Below are 18137 nucleotides of genomic sequence, written 5' to 3'. Positions count from 1 at the left end.
GGTTGCAAAACTGTTGAGTCTGCTGAACGCAACCAATCATAAAACGGTTGCAAAACTGTTGAGTCTGCTGAACGCAGCTATTCAGTACTACAACCGCTCACTGAGCGCTCAGTGAGCGGTTGTAGTACGGAATGCACCCAATAGACTGTGCCCATTGTGTTTCCAGCTTTATATTTATATATCAATAGATTTTTCTACTTGTACAATTTTGGTTACGGTCCACTTGATGCTACGAATGCTTCGAAGTATTTTTTAATTGGTTAATTAATAAAATTCTTTCTTCTGATTGGTCAATCAAAAGTTTCGAAGCATTTGTAACGTCAAGTGGACCGCACCCTTTGTACACTTGCGTAATGGCGAATTCGATTGGAAGCACTAGTGCGCACTGGTGCATATTAAAGCCGTTGTACACTGATTTAATTTGAGTATAAAAATGAAATGCAAATATTTCGAATTATAAAATACATATTTTACCTAATAGTACAATAAAATGTATTGAGTATTTCACTATTTAATCGATTTCTATATTTATTTATAAACATATCTGTACGTTATTTTATGTACAACGGCTTTAATGTGCACCAGTGCGCACTGAATGCGTCCAATCGAATTCGCTATAAGTTTTACGCAAATATTTAAATCAAAAGCACATTACTGCTCAAAAGTATTATCTTGTCTCGATGTACTTTTGTACATCGAGACAAGATCTTTTTTATGCGCTTAAATCGCATTCTAATTCTACTATATAAAAATTATTTACATATGCAAATATATGTATTGAAAACGTGAGATATATATATATATATATATCTGAATTTTTCGAAATGGCGCAAGAAAGGGCCTTCGCGAAGTTTGCGGAAGTGACGTTCGCGCGAAACGAAGCTACGATTGGTCGTAGTACACGTGACAATTTCATTTGTCACTTCCGTTTCGCGGGTAAATTACTCAGGTAACGTTTTTAATCGCGCTGGTTACTTGTTGTAGCGTTAAGTGAAATTGAAGAAAAAATACTTTGGTGCAACTGCGACGCTTCCAAAGCGTCCGAAGAGGCAACATGCATGTTCTCAAGCGCGGTAATTTACATCAAACTGAGCAAATACCCTCTCATTTGACATCATTATTTGACATATCCTCGCGCAAAACTATCTTTGTTTCGTTGGTCTTTTCTCTCTTAATGTCTCTTTTATTTGTTGTCAGGTGGACGTAAGGAGCCTGTGCATTTCGATAAGATAACTGGAAGAATTGAGGCACTATGTTACGGTCTGGACATGAATTATGTGGATCCAGTAAGCGTTTGCACATGTACTTTTGTAACTGGTGAAATAAAGGGAATCTTGTCTCATTAATTTTTCATTAATTTTTATATTAATGAATGATTTCCTGAAAATCAAGTTTATCATGATTTAAATACATATATTTATATGTGTAAAATCATTAGATTAAGAGAAATGCATTATTGTATTTATTTTCTATTTATTTTATATTGTATTTTTCTCTTACAGTCTGCGATTGCACTTAGGGTTATAACTAATTTATGTTCTGGAGTAACAACAACCGAATTAGATAATCTAGCAGCTGAAACTGCAGCGACTATGATCAATCAACATCCAGATTATGCAACCTTAGCAGCTAGAATTGCTATATCCAATCTACACAAGGAGACAAAGGAAGTTTTTAATGGTTAGATATTATTAAACATCGATACTACATTATTTATCAATATATGAAAATTTATTATTAATACCTTGTATTTTACAGAGGTGATATCTGATTTGTATCATGCAAAATGTTCGATCACGAATGAACACTTACCTATAATTAGCGAGAAATATTATCAAATTATCCAAAACAATGCAGATAAATTGAATTTAGCAATACTATATGATAGAGATTTTAATTATAGTTATGTTACATTTAAAATGCTTGAGAGTGATCACCTATTGAAACTGAATGGAAAAGTTGTTGAAAGACCACAGCACATGTTAATGCGAGTTGCTGTAGCTATTCACGGTGAAGATATTGATAAGGTTATTGAAACATACAATTTTATGTCGAAACAATATTTTATATATCCTGCACAGACAATAGATACCGCATGTATCATTAAACAACCAAAGGCTAAGTGATTATCTTTACTAATGAGTAACTGAATTTATTAGGCATTGTAATATATTATTAAGTAAACAATATTTTTACAGCACATTTTTATTGACAATGTCTGGTGATAGCATAGATGGAATATTGGATACATTGGAAAGATTTACTGTTCTTTGTGATTATAATGGTGAAGTAGGATTTAATGTACATTGTATTCGAGCAAAGAATACACCTATTAGGGGTACAGGAGGCGTGTCAAACGGATTAGTGCCTATGTTAAAAACATACGATACATCTATTGGAACTGTCTCAAAAAATGGCAAAAATGAGGGACCGATTACTGTATATTTAGAACCGTGGCATTCTGATATTTTTGAGTTTTTGGATCTTAAAAGGAGTATTGGTTATTATCTTTTATTAATATTTTCTCTTCATACTTGTTTTGATAAAGATGTGTGAATATATTTTTTTAAACAACTATATTAGGTGAGGAGCAATTGAGAGCAAAAGGCATGTGTTATGGATTATGGACTCCAAATTTATTCATGAAACGTGTTTTTGATGATGATGTATGGAGTTTAATGTGTCCACATGAATGTCCTGGATTAATTGAAGCTTGGGGTGATGAATTTGAAACATTGTATACCAAGTAATTGATTATACATTTTTAATATAATTTAAAAAATTACATTGAATTTATACAATTTTCAAAGAATGTATTTTCTTATTTAGATACGAACAGGAAGGACTTTTTCGGAGACAAGTCAAAGCAAGGGAGTTGTGGCTTCTCATTATTCAAATACAATGTGAAACAGGAGTGCCATACATAGTTTTTAAAGATCATTGTAATTATAAATCAAATCATCAGCATTTAGGCACAATTAAATGCAGTAGTTTCTCTACCGAAGTAGTTCAGTATTCGAATTCGGATGAAGTTGCCATGTGTAATACAGCTTCAATCGCTGTCAATATGTTTGTGAATTCTACTAAGAGAGTTTTCGACTTTTATAAACTTAAAGAAATAGCGAAAATCGTCATCTACAATTTGGATAAAATGATTGACTTTAATTTTTACCCTCTTCCAGAGGCAAAATCATCATGTGATAAACATAGATCTATTGGTAAGCTATTTGCGTTTGATTCGCATACTATATGCTTTTCTTAAACTCATTTTTAAAATTTCAGGTATTGGTGTACAAGGATTAGCAGATGCATTTATTTTAATGAGATACCCATTTGAAAGCAAAGAAGCTAATGAACTCAACGTTCAAATTTTTGAGACTCTCTATTATGGCGCTCTAGAAGCTAGTTGCGAAATAGCTACTGAAAAAGGTCCTTATGAGTCATATAAGGGTAGTCCTATCAGTGAAGGTGTAAGTATAATCAGAAAATTTCTGTTATCTACTATTGATTTGTTGTGAAAATTATTTACATCTGAAAATGCAAATTTTTTTTTATAGATCCTCCAGTTCGACATGTGGCGTGTGAAACCAACAAATTTATGGGATTGGGATATTTTAAAGACAAAAATTGCTACACATGGAGTACGCAATTCTTTGTTAATAGCTCAAATGTCGGATGCATTTATGGCACAAATGTTGGAAAATAATATATCAGTTGAGCCATACAAGAGCAACATTTATATGATACGTGCATTATCAAAACAATATTCGATTATTAAACCATGTTTGTTACGAGATCTAATCGAGAAAGATCTTTGGGATGAAAACATGTGTAATAAAATTATTCTTAATGGCGGATCTATACAAGTAAATATTCATTGTTTAATGTATATAAAGAGATTTCATATTAAATATTTTATATATAATATATATTTTTAAAATAGATATTAAATATTAATAAACTACACTCTCTCTCTCTCTCTCTCTCTCTCTCTCTCTTTCTCTCTCTTACATTCGTAGAACATTGAGGAGATACCTGAAGATTTAAAACTGCTTTATAAAACTGTTTGGGAAATGCCACAAAAAACGATTTTTGAAATGGCAGCTTCTCGTGGACCTTTTATTGATCAATCGCAATGTTTGAATGTTCACATGGTTGATCCATTAGAGAAGCTTACATCCATGCACTTTTTTGCTTGGGAAAGTGTAAGTATAAGATGTACATTACACAGTTATTTTTAAATTATACATAAATTAAAAAATATGTATTTGTAGGGTTTGAAATCCAGTATGCATCATCTTGTAACTGATGACAATAATATAGAATAGATCAGATATATAAAAAAATATATTTCCAAAGAAAACTGAATGCAGGAAAATATAGATACAGAATTTACATAAACATGAAAAAGTGAAGATTTTAAAAATAAAATATTACAATAAAAATTGTATTTTGAAACTAATAAATAATTAATAAAAATAAAGAGATGTTATATTTTTTTATTAATACGTAAAAATAAATTCAGTTTTCTAAATTATTATAAGACACGTGTTATGTATGCAAATATTTAAATTATGTACTTTTTGATCTAACGATATCACTTATAACCAAATTAAGGGCCAGTTTCACCAACGTCAATTTAATCGGCCGTTAACTGACCAATCGCATTTGCTTTGCATTGTTTAGAAGAATTGACCAATTATGGTTGACAGTTAATCATGATTAAGCTTAAAGGTGTCTTTTTATGCTGACGCTCATTTTCAGCGTCAAAATAGGTCATGTGATCAAAATTGGCGCTTGATATTCGTCAATTTCTATCACGTGACTTATTTTGCCAAAAATGAGCATCGAGTGTCAGCATGAAAAGGTACCTTAATCGGCGTTGGTGAAACTGACCCTTAATATATATCAATATAGGTGCGTTCAGGGAGACGCTATTAGCGCTATTTGTGTCATTCTATCCTTGTTTTACGTCTAATAAACAACGAAAATAGAATGACAGAAGTAGCGCTATTAGCGTCTCCCCGAACGCACCATATATATGTGTATTGTATGGAGACAAAAAAAATTTTGCTGTTGGCGGTACTGAATTCTAGTAAATTCTAGTCCAACAGGCAAATAAACAGAACATGAAAAAATTATTAAGTTAGCCTCAAAATTTAATTTCTGAAAAAGTTTAAAGTTACCTTTTTAAAATGAAAACCTCACGAGCCAAAAAAGCCCGGAAGACTCTTGGATTTTATGTGAACAATTATAAATTTCATCAACCTTTTCAAGTCCTTATTGATGGTACATTTGCATTTGCAGCATTACAGGTTAGCTGTACACGCGTTATTTTCTATTTATTATTTAGATTTCACAATGTTTTATTTAATGTTTAATTTATTTCATCCATCATATATATTGTGCCTTATTATTTTTTAGAACAAATTTAACATACAGGAGCAACTTGCCAAGTACTTCCAATCTGAAACAAAGTTGCTAACAACGGCATGCATCATCTTAGAAACTGAAAAACTTGGTATATTCTCTCCAGCAGTTAACGGTGCTACGCAAATAGTGAAACAGTATGCTATACATAGATGTGGACATGAAAAGAAACCAATAAATGGTTCGAAATGTTTTTTATCTATGATAGGAAAAGATAATAGTGCAAGGTATGTACATATGAATATATTAGAAGGCTAAACATATACCAAAAGAGTTTTTGTTTTATTATAATTATATTTTTATTGTAATTTTACTCATGGGTTTCTCTCGTTTACTATTGCTTCATGATATGGACATTTTTATATAAGCTTAACAATTTATTGGTTTTCTTTATTGCAAGATCATTATTTTGTAAATTCAGTGATACACTGAAAAAGATTCAAAGCGAGGGTCGAAACATCTGTTCAGAATTATTAATACAAAAGAATTTTTACACAGTCATCTAGTGTTGATTCTAATTAGAACTCTTAAGTAGCTATATGTTTATTATAATCAATAGAGACAATAAGTTTAATTGTTTTCTATAATCTTTGCTGAAATAATTAGAAGATTCAGAAAACTGGCTTTAAATTTTAGAACATTTGTTGTGTATTCGAAATGTAGTAATAGTAAAATAAGAAAGTTCCCTTCGTCATATGTTAAGTATGTTTTAAATACAGTTGCCACCTTTCTAGTGTTCTACTATTTCACTGTCCAGAGATTAATAACTAGTACAGAAATTGTCGAAATTGAAATTGTCTTATAATACGTTCTCTAAAAACAGGATCAGATCAAACCCTCTCTCTTGCAGGAAGTATCTTTTCAAAAAATCAGAAGAAAATCGACGTGTGCACTTAAAAACGAAGTTACTAAAATTTTGACTAGTTAGCTAGAGATTTTTTTTCGTGTACTGGAGTTTTGATTGAAAAGCCGGAATTTCTGGCCAAAATCCAGAGAGGTGGGAACCGTAATTGTAGGCTAAACTGTTTATTTCAGAATAAGAGTGAAATATTTTTTATTTTGATGAATTTTTATCATATTTTTCAAGAGAATTTTATTCGACAACATATATAAAAAATTATCTCATATTTTCGTTTCTTTGAGAGTGTAGGTACCCTCCTCAAATATATAATATTAATAAATAAATGATTTAACATATAATCAAGACTAAGTATTAGAAGAAATATTTTTTTAATAAAATTGTACTTGTTATAGATACATCATTGCAACGCAAGATCGTGAACTTCAGAATAAATTGAGGATAATTCCAGGAGTTCCATTAATTTATTTACATGGAAAAGTACCCACACTAGACTCTCCTTCAGAGGCGAGCCATAAACATGCTGAAGCTATGCAGAAAGGTTTAGGTATGTCTACATGGGAGAAAGAAAATGTAAAAGTATTGCGAAAACAAGCAGGACTAGAAGAGAAAGAGACTAAATTGAAGAAAAAAAGGAAAAAGGGAGGACCAAATCCGCTTAGTTGTTTGAGAAAAAAGAAAAAACCAGAAACAATATTGAAGAAAAATGGTGCAAAGTCTGGCAAGGTCAGAAGAAGAAAAATTAAAATAGCGCCACACATTAAAGAGGCTTTACTAGCAGAACTGAAGAATAAACATAGTAAATAAAATTGTATGCATGTGAATCGTGCGTTTGAACATGTATTCTGTGAATATAACTTATAAAAAGTAAAATCGTTAAAAAATTAAAAACTGGGAAAACAAAATGCTTATTTTCATTCAATATCTTATTGCCTTAAAAAATTATATTTTAAAAACATACTATGTATATATACACACATACACGCGCGCGCGTGTGTATGTGTGTGTGTACACAGGGTGTTTCTGCCCATCATATGGTACTGTTTCTGATCAAAAACTGAGTCGAAAAGTCCTCTACCATTTTGCAACTTTTGTAATAGTTAATGGTTGGGCGGCTGAATATGCGCTTATTCAGCAATCTTTAGAAATTAATATTTCGTCAACATTGCAAAAATTGCAAAATAGAGGACTTATCAACTCAGTTTTTGATCAGAAATAGCGCTATATGATTCGTGGGCGGTCTTCAGAAAAAAATCACCACTTTTATGATAAGATTTAAACGGATATCATATTTCTTAAGGCCATCACACATAAAAAAATTTTAGTTATAACTGTAAGGCCATAAACATATCGACCAATAGAAACACTCACAGCTGCGTATTGCAAGATCATAATTTTAATTATGGCTGATTCACTTACGATTCCGATTAAAATTTCCTTACGTGATGGCCTTTATGATCATGTTAAATTTGAAATGTTTAGAGTTTTCATAGAAAAATCTTTCATAATTCTTCAGCTTTGTATTAATAAAACTTTGTTATAAATAACCGAAATGATTCTTATTTAATATAAACAATTTACAGTGTTGTGAAACGTATTCGTTAACGAAAAAATAGCGACGCGCGCTATTTGTAATTACACTTGAGATCATTTTTAAGTATGAAAATATTAAAAGAAAAAGAAATAACAAAAAATTCTCATTTCAGAAAAAATGTATATTAATCTTCTTTAATATGATATTATTAAATAACATTGTATAATGTAATTGTCCTAGATCTTAACATACAGTTGAATACATGAATCTGGAATTAGGAACTTCCATATATATGTGTATATATATATAGAAAGTATAAAAATGTTGGAAAATAATCTTTTCGATGTAGGTAATACAATATTATTTACAGTCCTTGTTTAAGAACTTTTAGACAATATTTAATACTATATTATCATAGTATACATTTATTAGATCATTATAGTTGAATAGTGGTAGATCTATATTTTCAGAGGGTTAATATTTTTTTCGGAAAGTTCTTAAAAAATATATATATACATATAAAACACATATAATATATATGTAACAATTATATATATATCTTTCATATATATATATATATATATACACACATATATGTATACGTTTTTATAAAATTAAGTGTGAATGATAGAAACAACTAATTCTTTACTGCAACAAAAAAACGAGAAATTTAATATAAAAAAATTAAATTAAAAAAGCTGAAGTTTTTAAAATGCGATCTTGATATGTATAATGGCTCTTTGGCATACCAAGACTTCATAGTTTTTATGCTTATAAGCATCTTACAAATTGATCTACCACTATGTAGTTAAATAACATAATCTCTTTCTATTAGATACAAGTATTTGAACTCAATCATATAAATCATATATAAGTAAAACAATTCCACATTTATCTTATTCAGTTGAATAGTAGAATTATCATGACACATATTTTTATTTATTCCGATATAGATCTTTTCTAGTTCACAAATTGCTAGTCACAAAAATAGAATCTTTTTCGGTCAAAAAATTATATTTCTAAACAATTATTAAGCCAAAATCTTTCAAAGTTAGATGTTTTAATAAAAATTTTTACAGACGCATTCTTTCATACAAGTATGATTAAATATATATTATGAAATCCATGCACTGTCTATGTTGAGGTTATAAAATTTGAAGAAATATTTACTATCAACTTATAAATGAAAATTTATTTTTAGTCAACACACGTGTGTGTGTGTGTGTGTGTGTGTGAGCGCGCGCGCGCGCGTGTGTGTAGGATGTACATTGTTCATGCAGAACTTAATAATATGAAATTAAAAAATTATTTTCTTTTAGTCTTAGCACTGACCATTTTCTAATACTAATCTATCGTCAACATTGTGCTCAACTTATGGTTTTTTAAATTTCAATTTATTTTATTTTTTAAATATAGCTTATGTAAAAACTTTAGCTTATTTAAAAAATTTTATTAAAGCATTTAAGCTCATAAAAAATAAATGAAGATTTATGGCGTATTAAATATATGTGTATCTGTTGAATAGAACTAAACTGAATCTGAATGTTTGTTAAAGTAGTGTGAATGGTAATGGTTTCACATACATTTGTATCTGTATATTCTATATGAAAATTACTACCACACACAGTCTTAAACATGACTTTTGTTAATATTGCTTTTAGAAAAAAGTAGTCTTTAAACAGAACATAAAAAATCTTATATCATATACTTGAATAATCTCACAAACGTGATGGTCAAGGATGCTGACTTAATAATGCACGTGTAGCCATAGCGAGCATTTTCATGCGGCGCGTCGATCGATGATTCGGATTACTTGCTACAAATGTAGCTAATTGATTTTGTAGAGTCATTAGCACCGTGCCCATATGTTCTCGTGTTACGGGATCACTTGGATCTAAATTCAATATTGCTTCTTCCAGCCACCTAAAAAAAGTATACGTTTTTATTTCAAAAATATATATTTAAAATATATATATTTCGTAATATCTACAAATGTGTGATACAATATCTTTTTTTATATATCGATTTATATATAAATTATAAAATAATTAATAAATACCTGTGTTTCAATTCTGTACGATGTCCTAAATCAGCAGATAATTGTTGTACGAGAGAAAGAATCACGGGTTGCTGCAAAATACATCGTGAACCTTGTGCTGTACACGAAAATACTCTCGAAGGTTCTGTTTTTTCGCACACTAGTACTACCAATCCTAAATCACTTGCACTCAAAGCCTGTTGAAAAGCGGCGTTTAGTTGACCTCTTTGAAGAAGAGACATAACACGTGATTGAGCATCAGCTACAGCAGTTACAGGTATAGCAGGGGTTGTAGCTCTTGATCTAGGTTTCAAGAATAAAGTGTTTTAATAATATCTTCATAATAGTACTTTTGACAATGTTAAATTTCAGATTTATTCTCTTACCGCGCAGTAGAAATTTCTGTAAGTTGTTGATTTAGATTTTCTCGTATAGAATCACGAACTGCTCGTATAGTACTATCTTGTACCGTTGTTAAAACTCTATTCAATTCAGTTTGTATCTCTTCGCGTACCAATGTTGATAACATTTCGCTTAACTGCTCATTATGACGTTGATTCTGTTTATCGATAACTGTATCGATATGTTGTAAATCTATAAAAAAAAAGTTATATAGTACATTGAAGAAATATTTAATTGTCCTCATATTAACGGAATAAGTTACTTACATTCGCGAGTACCTTTAATGAAGACGTCTTGGATTTGCTTAAACATAATTTGGCAAACCTTTTCCATATTAGGTAAGAGGACAGTTGTAAATGCTTCCTTAAAAACAACATCCAAAGCTGGTTTTGCTGCATTTGCAGCTGTCAAAGATAAAGTATCTTTTACATGTGAACTATTTATCAATTCAGTTATATTCTTCTGGAAGAGTTCGTCCATTTGATTTGCATCTAGTCTCATTTGATGCTTCAAAGGCTTTACTGTTTCTTCAACTATACATGGTAAGGTACTTTCAATCTTATCTTTGATCGTTGTTTCAAATGTATTTAGAAATTCATGTTGACGAGCCATTTGATCATATAGAGTTTGTTCCAAGTTCGCATTTTGCTGCTGAGACATTCTTGCCAATGCCGATTCTATTCGCGTGGATACTGGTGATTCTTGCCGTAATCTAGTAACCTCTGTACGTAACTCTTTTAGCTCTTGACACTGATCCTGAATTATATCTAAAATAGATTTCAACTTATTGTTTAGTTCAACATCGTTGTTTGTTCGCCATGATGATCCAGGATCATCGGTAGGAAGAGACGACGTCTTCGGTTCAACTTTTGTCTTTTGCCTTTGCACATTATTTTCATCATCTTCGGGAAATTCTTCAGACTCTTGCATCGCATGCACACTAACATCTTTAAGCAAGACCATTGGAATATTAGACCAATCTTCATCGGCATTCGCTTTTATTTCCGGTTTGTCATCGATATCAGTTTCTTCATCTGGTTTAGTAAGAGATAAGATTTCTCTTACTTCTCTAGATGGACTGCTTCCACAACTAACAGGAGCTTGCTCTTCTGTATCATTTTTTACGAGTGGTGGGTCAGATGCATTCAAAGCTTGCACTGCTTGTGCAAGAGGACTACTTGATAAGACTTTCCTCAAATCTGGACTTCCGGGATTAGATTCCAATTCGTTGTTGTCTTTTTTTGCAGGTGAACTAAATGCATCAGGCGTCATTAAGTTTAAGCCACCAGTGTTATGATTAATTGTTGTTTCAATTGCAGAAGATAAAGATCGTTCTCCCTCACAATTTTCTCCGGACATACCGTTGTGAGTAACGGTTCCCATATCTGGCATATCTTCAGAATATTCCAGCGTATCGTGAGCAAGTGTATCTATAAGATAATTGCCACTTACTTGTGAGGCAGGTTTAAAAGCAATGTGACATTCTTGTAACGACTTTGGTTGGACTAGATACATGTAAATAACAAGTTGTTCCTCATTCTCTTCAATCTCTTCACATAGATCTTCTAATGATTCACCAGTCGACCGTATTTTACGTTGATCAGCATCGACAATTCCGAAACTTAGAATTGGATATGGCAGGAGAAACTCTGATACCGTGCTTATGCAAGCCAACGCTTCATTTTTATCTTTCGTAAGACTTAATATATATAAAATTTTATTATATATGTCTGATAGAAACAGATATCCAGCACTAAGATCTAAGCCTGCTTTTAGTACCGGAATTTTGCCCGTGGAAGGATTTGGAGCAAATTTGATTGTTTGTAAGCAAGTCCACATTTCGCACGACCATACTTTTAGTTCTGAATTATTGTCACACCCCGTCACAGCAAATCTCCAAAATTGAACACTGAAAAATAAATATTTCCTTTAATTATGTTCAATTTATCGAATAAAAATATACATACATCGAATTGATATTTTCAAAATACTCACTCAGGTTGATAATTTTTATGATCATCAAGGAAAAACAGGCAGGAAATGGGCCGTCCTCCATGAGGCCTCCATTGATGTAAACAACGTGGTTGCGGGTTGCCATTGTGAGAATTACTATGAAGGAAGACTTGAAAGAATTTTACTTCTCCATCTGTACTAGCAGTTGCCAATGCAGTACCATCTGGACTAAGTGCGACTTCAACAATATTTCCTGAATGCTGATTAATTTCCATCATGCTACCACTTTCTTTAATACTTGGATCTGTTGCCTTATTTAGAAAAGAAATTGAGAATTATTCATCGTATATGTTCCATATGTAATAAAAATTATGGAATATATTTATATACCTCTACTGATCTAAATTTTGATGCTATTGTCGCAACCGACCATAATTCAACCTTGGAACCACGTGTTAGAACTAATAATTTTGATACTTCATCTCCGTCAGAAGCATCATCCTCCGGGATGTATGGGCACCAGATCACTCTGTGACTAGTTGGAGAAACATCTTCTGCGTCTACTTGTAATACTAAACTACATAATAATTCAGACGGTGTAGGTTCAATTGTGTGTATAAAAAGTGATCCTGTATAATCGATACACGCAAGAATTGCATTTGCAACATGGGCGAATGCAAGATCTTGAATAACACCACGCATTCCTCGCAGCAGAGATCTATGTTCTAATTCCTTGTATACAACACGGACTACCCCACCACCGGTACCAACTAAAAGATGGAAAATTTATCTAAATAGAAGTGTAATGATTTGAATAGCTTTTATAGATATATATTGTACAATTAATTAAATAAAATCAACTTTTTTATTGAAACATTATATAAAGCATTTCAATTTGCAAAAAAAAAACCATTGCAAACAGCAAACCTCAATCTTAACAAAAAAAATTACCTTTTAAACCGTAAGCTAAATATTTTCCAGATACATGAACAGCCAACAACTGGCCTGTGTAAAGATGGTGATCCCATGTAAAGTCAACGATATTTTTCAACTTCACTTTAGAACTACCATGGTCGTGATCACCAGGGGAAGGGATAATGGTCACATTTGTGCTACATAATTCAACTGAATGTTGATCCTCCTGTCCACTAAACTCTCTGTAGAAATGGAGAATGCTACATATCAAGATCTTCATACAAATTAAAACTTACATGCTATATTTATTTATATCTTCTTTCTAATATAAAGAAGAAAGAAATCAAATAGGCAAAAGTATATATTAATAAAGAAATGCTAAGCATGATTTGATGGAAATTTGTTTTAAGTTGATATTTATGGTAAGTTTTTATTTAAGACCACCTTAAATATATTCTTAAAAATGTTTTAAATTAATCACTGGCTGGTATTCACAATCAATTCTTATATTTAAGACTATTTCAAGTATAATCTTAAGATGTCATGAATTAATCAGAAAATCATATCACATTTTAAGACATTACTTAAGAGTCTTTTAATAAGAACAGACTATGAATATATCCACTGAGCTGTATTAGTATTGAGACACTATTTAAGCCTTAAAATAAGAACAAACTATAAATACCAGTTAAGTCCTAAAGAAACTTATCTAAGATCAGTATTTATAGTTAGTTCTTATATTTAAGATTGCTTTAAGGCTCGGTTGCACCAATATTACTTTGATTTTAAGCAAGATTTAAAACTCTGTTTTGTTTTAAAACAAAAGTGAAACAGAGTCAGAGAAAAATTTATGCCTTGCTTAAAGTCAAAGTAATATTGGTACAATCGAGCCTCTAAGTACAGTCTTAAAAAATCATAAACCAATTACAGAACCATGTTAACATCTTAAGTTATTTGGATGATCTTGAAATAAGAACAGACTATGAATACTAGAAGCACATATAGAACCATGATATTTGATTGAAATTTGTACTAATCAATGTGATATACCTTAAACTCTCGTACAAGATATCAAAAACACAAGCCGAGTAAAAATGTAAAAATACTTATTAAACTAAATAAAAGAATGTTTATTTAACATAAATTCATAAATAAATTTTAGAAACATACAAACAATTTATTTAAATTTATCTTCCAGCTATACAGTATCTAAAAATAAAATATTATTTACATTATCTGATCCATGTATATTGATATCATTTTTGTGATTAATAAATATTAAAAATCTTCAAATTTTTTAATTGCTCTGTTTTAACATTCTACTTGTCTTCTCGAGAATTTAATGGAAAGTGGTAATAACAATATTTTAATTTTTGTCACAATTACAGACACAAGACTTCATACCATGGCCCTAAAAGCTCTAAAAGCTTGAAAGCTCTAAAAGATTTCTCGTCTCTCGAAGGAACTTACACCGTCTGCTGGAAGCGGAGATGCCTCAGGTTGTCCTCCCCGGACTTGCTCATACCGTCGGCCGGGTTCCTGTAAAACAACGAATTTACGGATTTGCGCGGCCCGGGTCGACGATTCCTAACCCCAGCCGGCGATGCCGCTGGCCTGCCCCCACGGCATTATGAGATCAATCTTCCTCACCTCTCGGGCATAAATGCCGTTGTTTCTCGCCGTACCGCTCGTTCAGGATTAAATGGATCAGTCGAGCAACTGAGCGCTCATCACCGGCACTGATTCACCGCGATCTCGGGAATGCACACGCGAGACCAACTTGGTATATCTCAACGAAAGTGAAACGTCAGGCGGCCATCACCCACTTGTATAATTATAACTATACACTACGAAGTGAATGAATGCACCCAATAGGTGCATTCAATACTACGACCGCTCACTGAGCGCTCAGTGAGCTCTTGTATCTGTTTGGTCTATATTTTTAGTTCTGACGGAATATGCCAATCAGATGCTGAGCGCTCAGTGAGCGGTTGTAGTACTGAATGCACCCAAATGGGTGCATTCAGAAACGCAGAGCGCTCAATGAGCTCTTGTATCTGATTGGCATATTCCATTAGATCTAAAACTATAGACTAAACAGGTACATACAAGAGCTCGCTGAGCGTTCAGTGAGCGGTCGTGCTTCTGGATGCATCTATTGCACTCATTAAGTTTCAAACACTTCAGTCGCAATGCTTCGCAATAGCCAATCAGAAGTGTCACTAGTAATTAGTGATGCTTCTGATTGGCTGTCATAAAGCATTGGCTGCATTCAGCAGAGAAAGCAGCTTTGCAATTGTTGTAAAATTTTTCAATATGATTGGTTCTTGCTTTTGGTTCTTTATAGATTTAAACATATAAACCAATCATATTGAAGAATTTTACAACAATATCTCGGATCTACAATCACTTATCTCGGATCTACAATAGAGTTCTAAGCCTTAAGCCATAAGAAATGAATCATAAGCCGGAATCCATAGTCCGATCTTAGTCTTAAGTAATGTCTTAAGATGCTAATACGGTTCTCTGATTGGTTCATGCACTAGCTTAAGACCATCTCGAATCTTGAGCACCATCTATGGATTCCGCCCATATAGTCGATTAATTTCCTTGAATTCGACTGTAATTGGTTAATTTCTTACGACTTAAGACTTAAAACACCAATTGTAGATCCGGGGTTAAAGTGGGGAGCACTCTTGCATAACGCATAACACATAAGACATAAGAAATCCTACCAATCAGAGTTCTTTATTTCATCGAAAGGAAGGAAACGAAGGACGTTAATTGGTATATTTCTTATGCATTACGTATTAGTCCAGATCTACAATAGATGTTTTAAGACTTAAGCCGTAAGAAACTGACCAATTACAGTCGAATCCGAGGGGAATAATTCGCCCATTTTTTATGGCTTAAGGCTTAAAACCCTATTGTAGATCCAAGGTTATGTATTATGTAAGAATCTGTGCTTCCCACTTAAGGCTGCAGCAACAGACTTTTGCATAACGTAATATGCATAAGAGAATCAATCAATCGAGTCCTTCTTTTTCTTCCATTTCAAAAGAGAAACTTTGATTGATTGATATTCTTATAAGTTGGTTCTACGTTGATCGTATCGCAGCATCGCAAGCGTGTCGTAAGCGTTGTAGTCCAATCAGACTCGAGCTAGCTTGGTGTTGATTGGACTGCAATGCTTGCGACGCTGCGATGCAATTAATGTAGAACCAGCTATACGTGTAATGTAGAATTCACACTGCGTACGACATCCAACGTGCATCGTCCGATATCCAATAGGAGAGCTTGTTTTCTATGTCGTACGATGATGCTTACCGTATGAAAATGTTTGTCAAGATTTAACTTGTTCGTCCGATGACGTACATACGATGGACACATCGCAATATGCAACTTACAAAGTATATGCAGATTAAAATGTCCAATCAGAGTCGAACTAGCTCAACTCTGATTGGACCGCAACGTTTGCGACACGCTTAGGGTGAAATAACACGATGCGGAAAAAGATTGCAGAATAGAGAATGCGTCATTGAAGCAACCAATCAGCGCTATTCAGCGCTATTCGGAATAGCGCTGATTGGTTGCTTCAATGACGCATTCTCTATTCTGCAATCTTTTTCCGCACCATGTGATTTCACCCTTATGATTCCTGCACACTGGACGTGGAAACGCTTACTGCGGCAAAATGTGATGCGGTAACCAATAAGCTTACGACTCCTAACATGTTCATTGGTTACCGCGTCACATTTTGCCACGCGGCAAGAGTTTCCGCGTCCAATGTGCAGGAACCATAACATGTTCATTGGTTACCGCATCGTATTTTGCCACTCGGTAAGCATTTCCGCGTCCAGTGTGCAGGAGCCATTACGACGATGCGATGCGATTAATGTAGAACCAGCTTTACGCGTTAAGCTGATTTTGTTCATTGGTTACCGCGTCACATTTTGCCACGCGGCAAGAGTTTCCGCGTCCAATGTGCAGGAACCATAACATGTTCATTGGTTACCGCATCGTATTTTGCCACTCGGTAAGCATTTCCGCGTCCAGTGTGCAGGAGCCATTACGACGATGCGATGCGATTAATGTAGAACCAGCTTTACGCGTTAAGCTGATTCAGGGCTGCGTTCAGAAATTACGCCTAGATAACTCTAGGGTGCATTTTTGCTATAATATACGTAATCTATAGCTTATAGTTATCTGGGCATAATTCCTGAACGCAGTCTACATTAAGCCCATTCTACAATTGCGTAAGCGTAGTTGTAAGTGGTTGTAGTTGTAAGAATTAACCTATCACAGTCAAATATGAGGAGAATATTCGACTGTGATTAGTCAATTCTTACAATTACAACCACTTACAACTACGCTTACGTAATTGTAGAATGGGCTTTAGTCGCATCGTAGCGTTGCAAGCGTTATGGTTATCTGGTTCTACATGAGTCGCATCGCAGCGTCGCAAGCGTAACCCCGGATCTACAATAGGGTTTTAAGCCTTAAGTCATAAGAAATGGACGAATCATAGTCGATTATTCTCCTCGCATTCGACTGTAATTGGTCAATTTCTTACGGCTTAAGGCTTAAAACACCTATTGTAGATCCGGGGTTACGCTTGCGACGCTGCGATGCGACTCATGTAGAACCAGATAACCATAACGCTTGCAACGCTACGATGCGACTAAAGCCCATTCTACAATTGCGTAAGCGTAGTTGTAAGTGGTTGTAGTTGTAAGAATTACCCTATCACAGTCGAATATGAAAAGAATACTCAACTATGATTGATCAATTTTCTACGACTTAAAACCCTATGACTGCTACAACTTTTATTGTAGACCCCGCATAAGTCTTAAAACATCTATTGGGTGCATTCAGTACCACGACCGCTCACTGAGCGCTCAGTGAGCTCTTGTATCTGCTTGGTCTATATTTTTTAGTTCTAACGGAATATACCAATAAGATGCAAGTGCTCACTGAGCACTCAGTGGGTGCATTCAGTACTACGA

At 33.3% G+C, this 18137-nt stretch overlaps 3 protein-coding genes across 3 annotated transcripts; 2 read left to right on the top strand and 1 right to left on the bottom strand.

Moving 5' to 3' along the window:
• The first annotated feature begins 939 nt into the window (after positions 1-939).
• On the top strand, positions 940-4334 carry LOC108723241 (ribonucleoside-diphosphate reductase large subunit). The gene is made up of 11 exons (XM_018448808.1): positions 940-1073; positions 1198-1286; positions 1503-1680; positions 1759-2122; positions 2199-2500; positions 2584-2746; positions 2830-3218; positions 3283-3470; positions 3558-3866; positions 4020-4205; positions 4275-4334. The coding sequence occupies exons 1-11, from the start codon at positions 1055-1057 to the stop codon at positions 4326-4328; spliced, it is 2241 nt and encodes a 746-aa protein (XP_018304310.1). The 5' UTR covers positions 940-1054; the 3' UTR covers positions 4329-4334.
• An 803-nt stretch (positions 4335-5137) lies between these two features.
• LOC108723257 (rRNA-processing protein UTP23 homolog) lies at positions 5138-7184 on the top strand. The gene is made up of 3 exons (XM_018448828.1): positions 5138-5315; positions 5425-5657; positions 6685-7184. Exons 1-3 carry the CDS (start codon positions 5196-5198, stop codon positions 7094-7096), a joined length of 765 nt encoding a protein of 254 aa, XP_018304330.1. The 5' UTR covers positions 5138-5195; the 3' UTR covers positions 7097-7184.
• Positions 7185-9320: 2136 nt separating this feature from the next.
• Positions 9321-14949, bottom strand: Ge-1 (Enhancer of mRNA-decapping protein 4 homolog Ge-1). Its single transcript, XM_018448780.1, has 9 exons — positions 14782-14949; positions 14602-14670; positions 13168-13373; positions 12607-12986; positions 12259-12527; positions 10530-12172; positions 10248-10455; positions 9883-10164; positions 9321-9746 (listed from the first exon to the last, which is right to left on the bottom strand). Exons 1-9 carry the CDS (start codon positions 14790-14792, stop codon positions 9557-9559), a joined length of 3258 nt encoding a protein of 1085 aa, XP_018304282.1. The 5' UTR covers positions 14793-14949; the 3' UTR covers positions 9321-9556.
• Positions 14950-18137: the final 3188 nt, after the last annotated feature.

The sequence above is a fragment of the Mycetomoellerius zeteki genome, unplaced genomic scaffold, assembly GCF_001594055.1.
Source record: "Mycetomoellerius zeteki isolate Tzet28-1 unplaced genomic scaffold, Tzet1.0 scaffold228, whole genome shotgun sequence".
NCBI lineage: Eukaryota > Metazoa > Arthropoda > Insecta > Hymenoptera > Formicidae > Mycetomoellerius > Mycetomoellerius zeteki.
The sequence above is the reverse complement of the archived record's forward strand: the minus strand, read 5'-3'. Positions and strand labels throughout refer to the sequence as shown.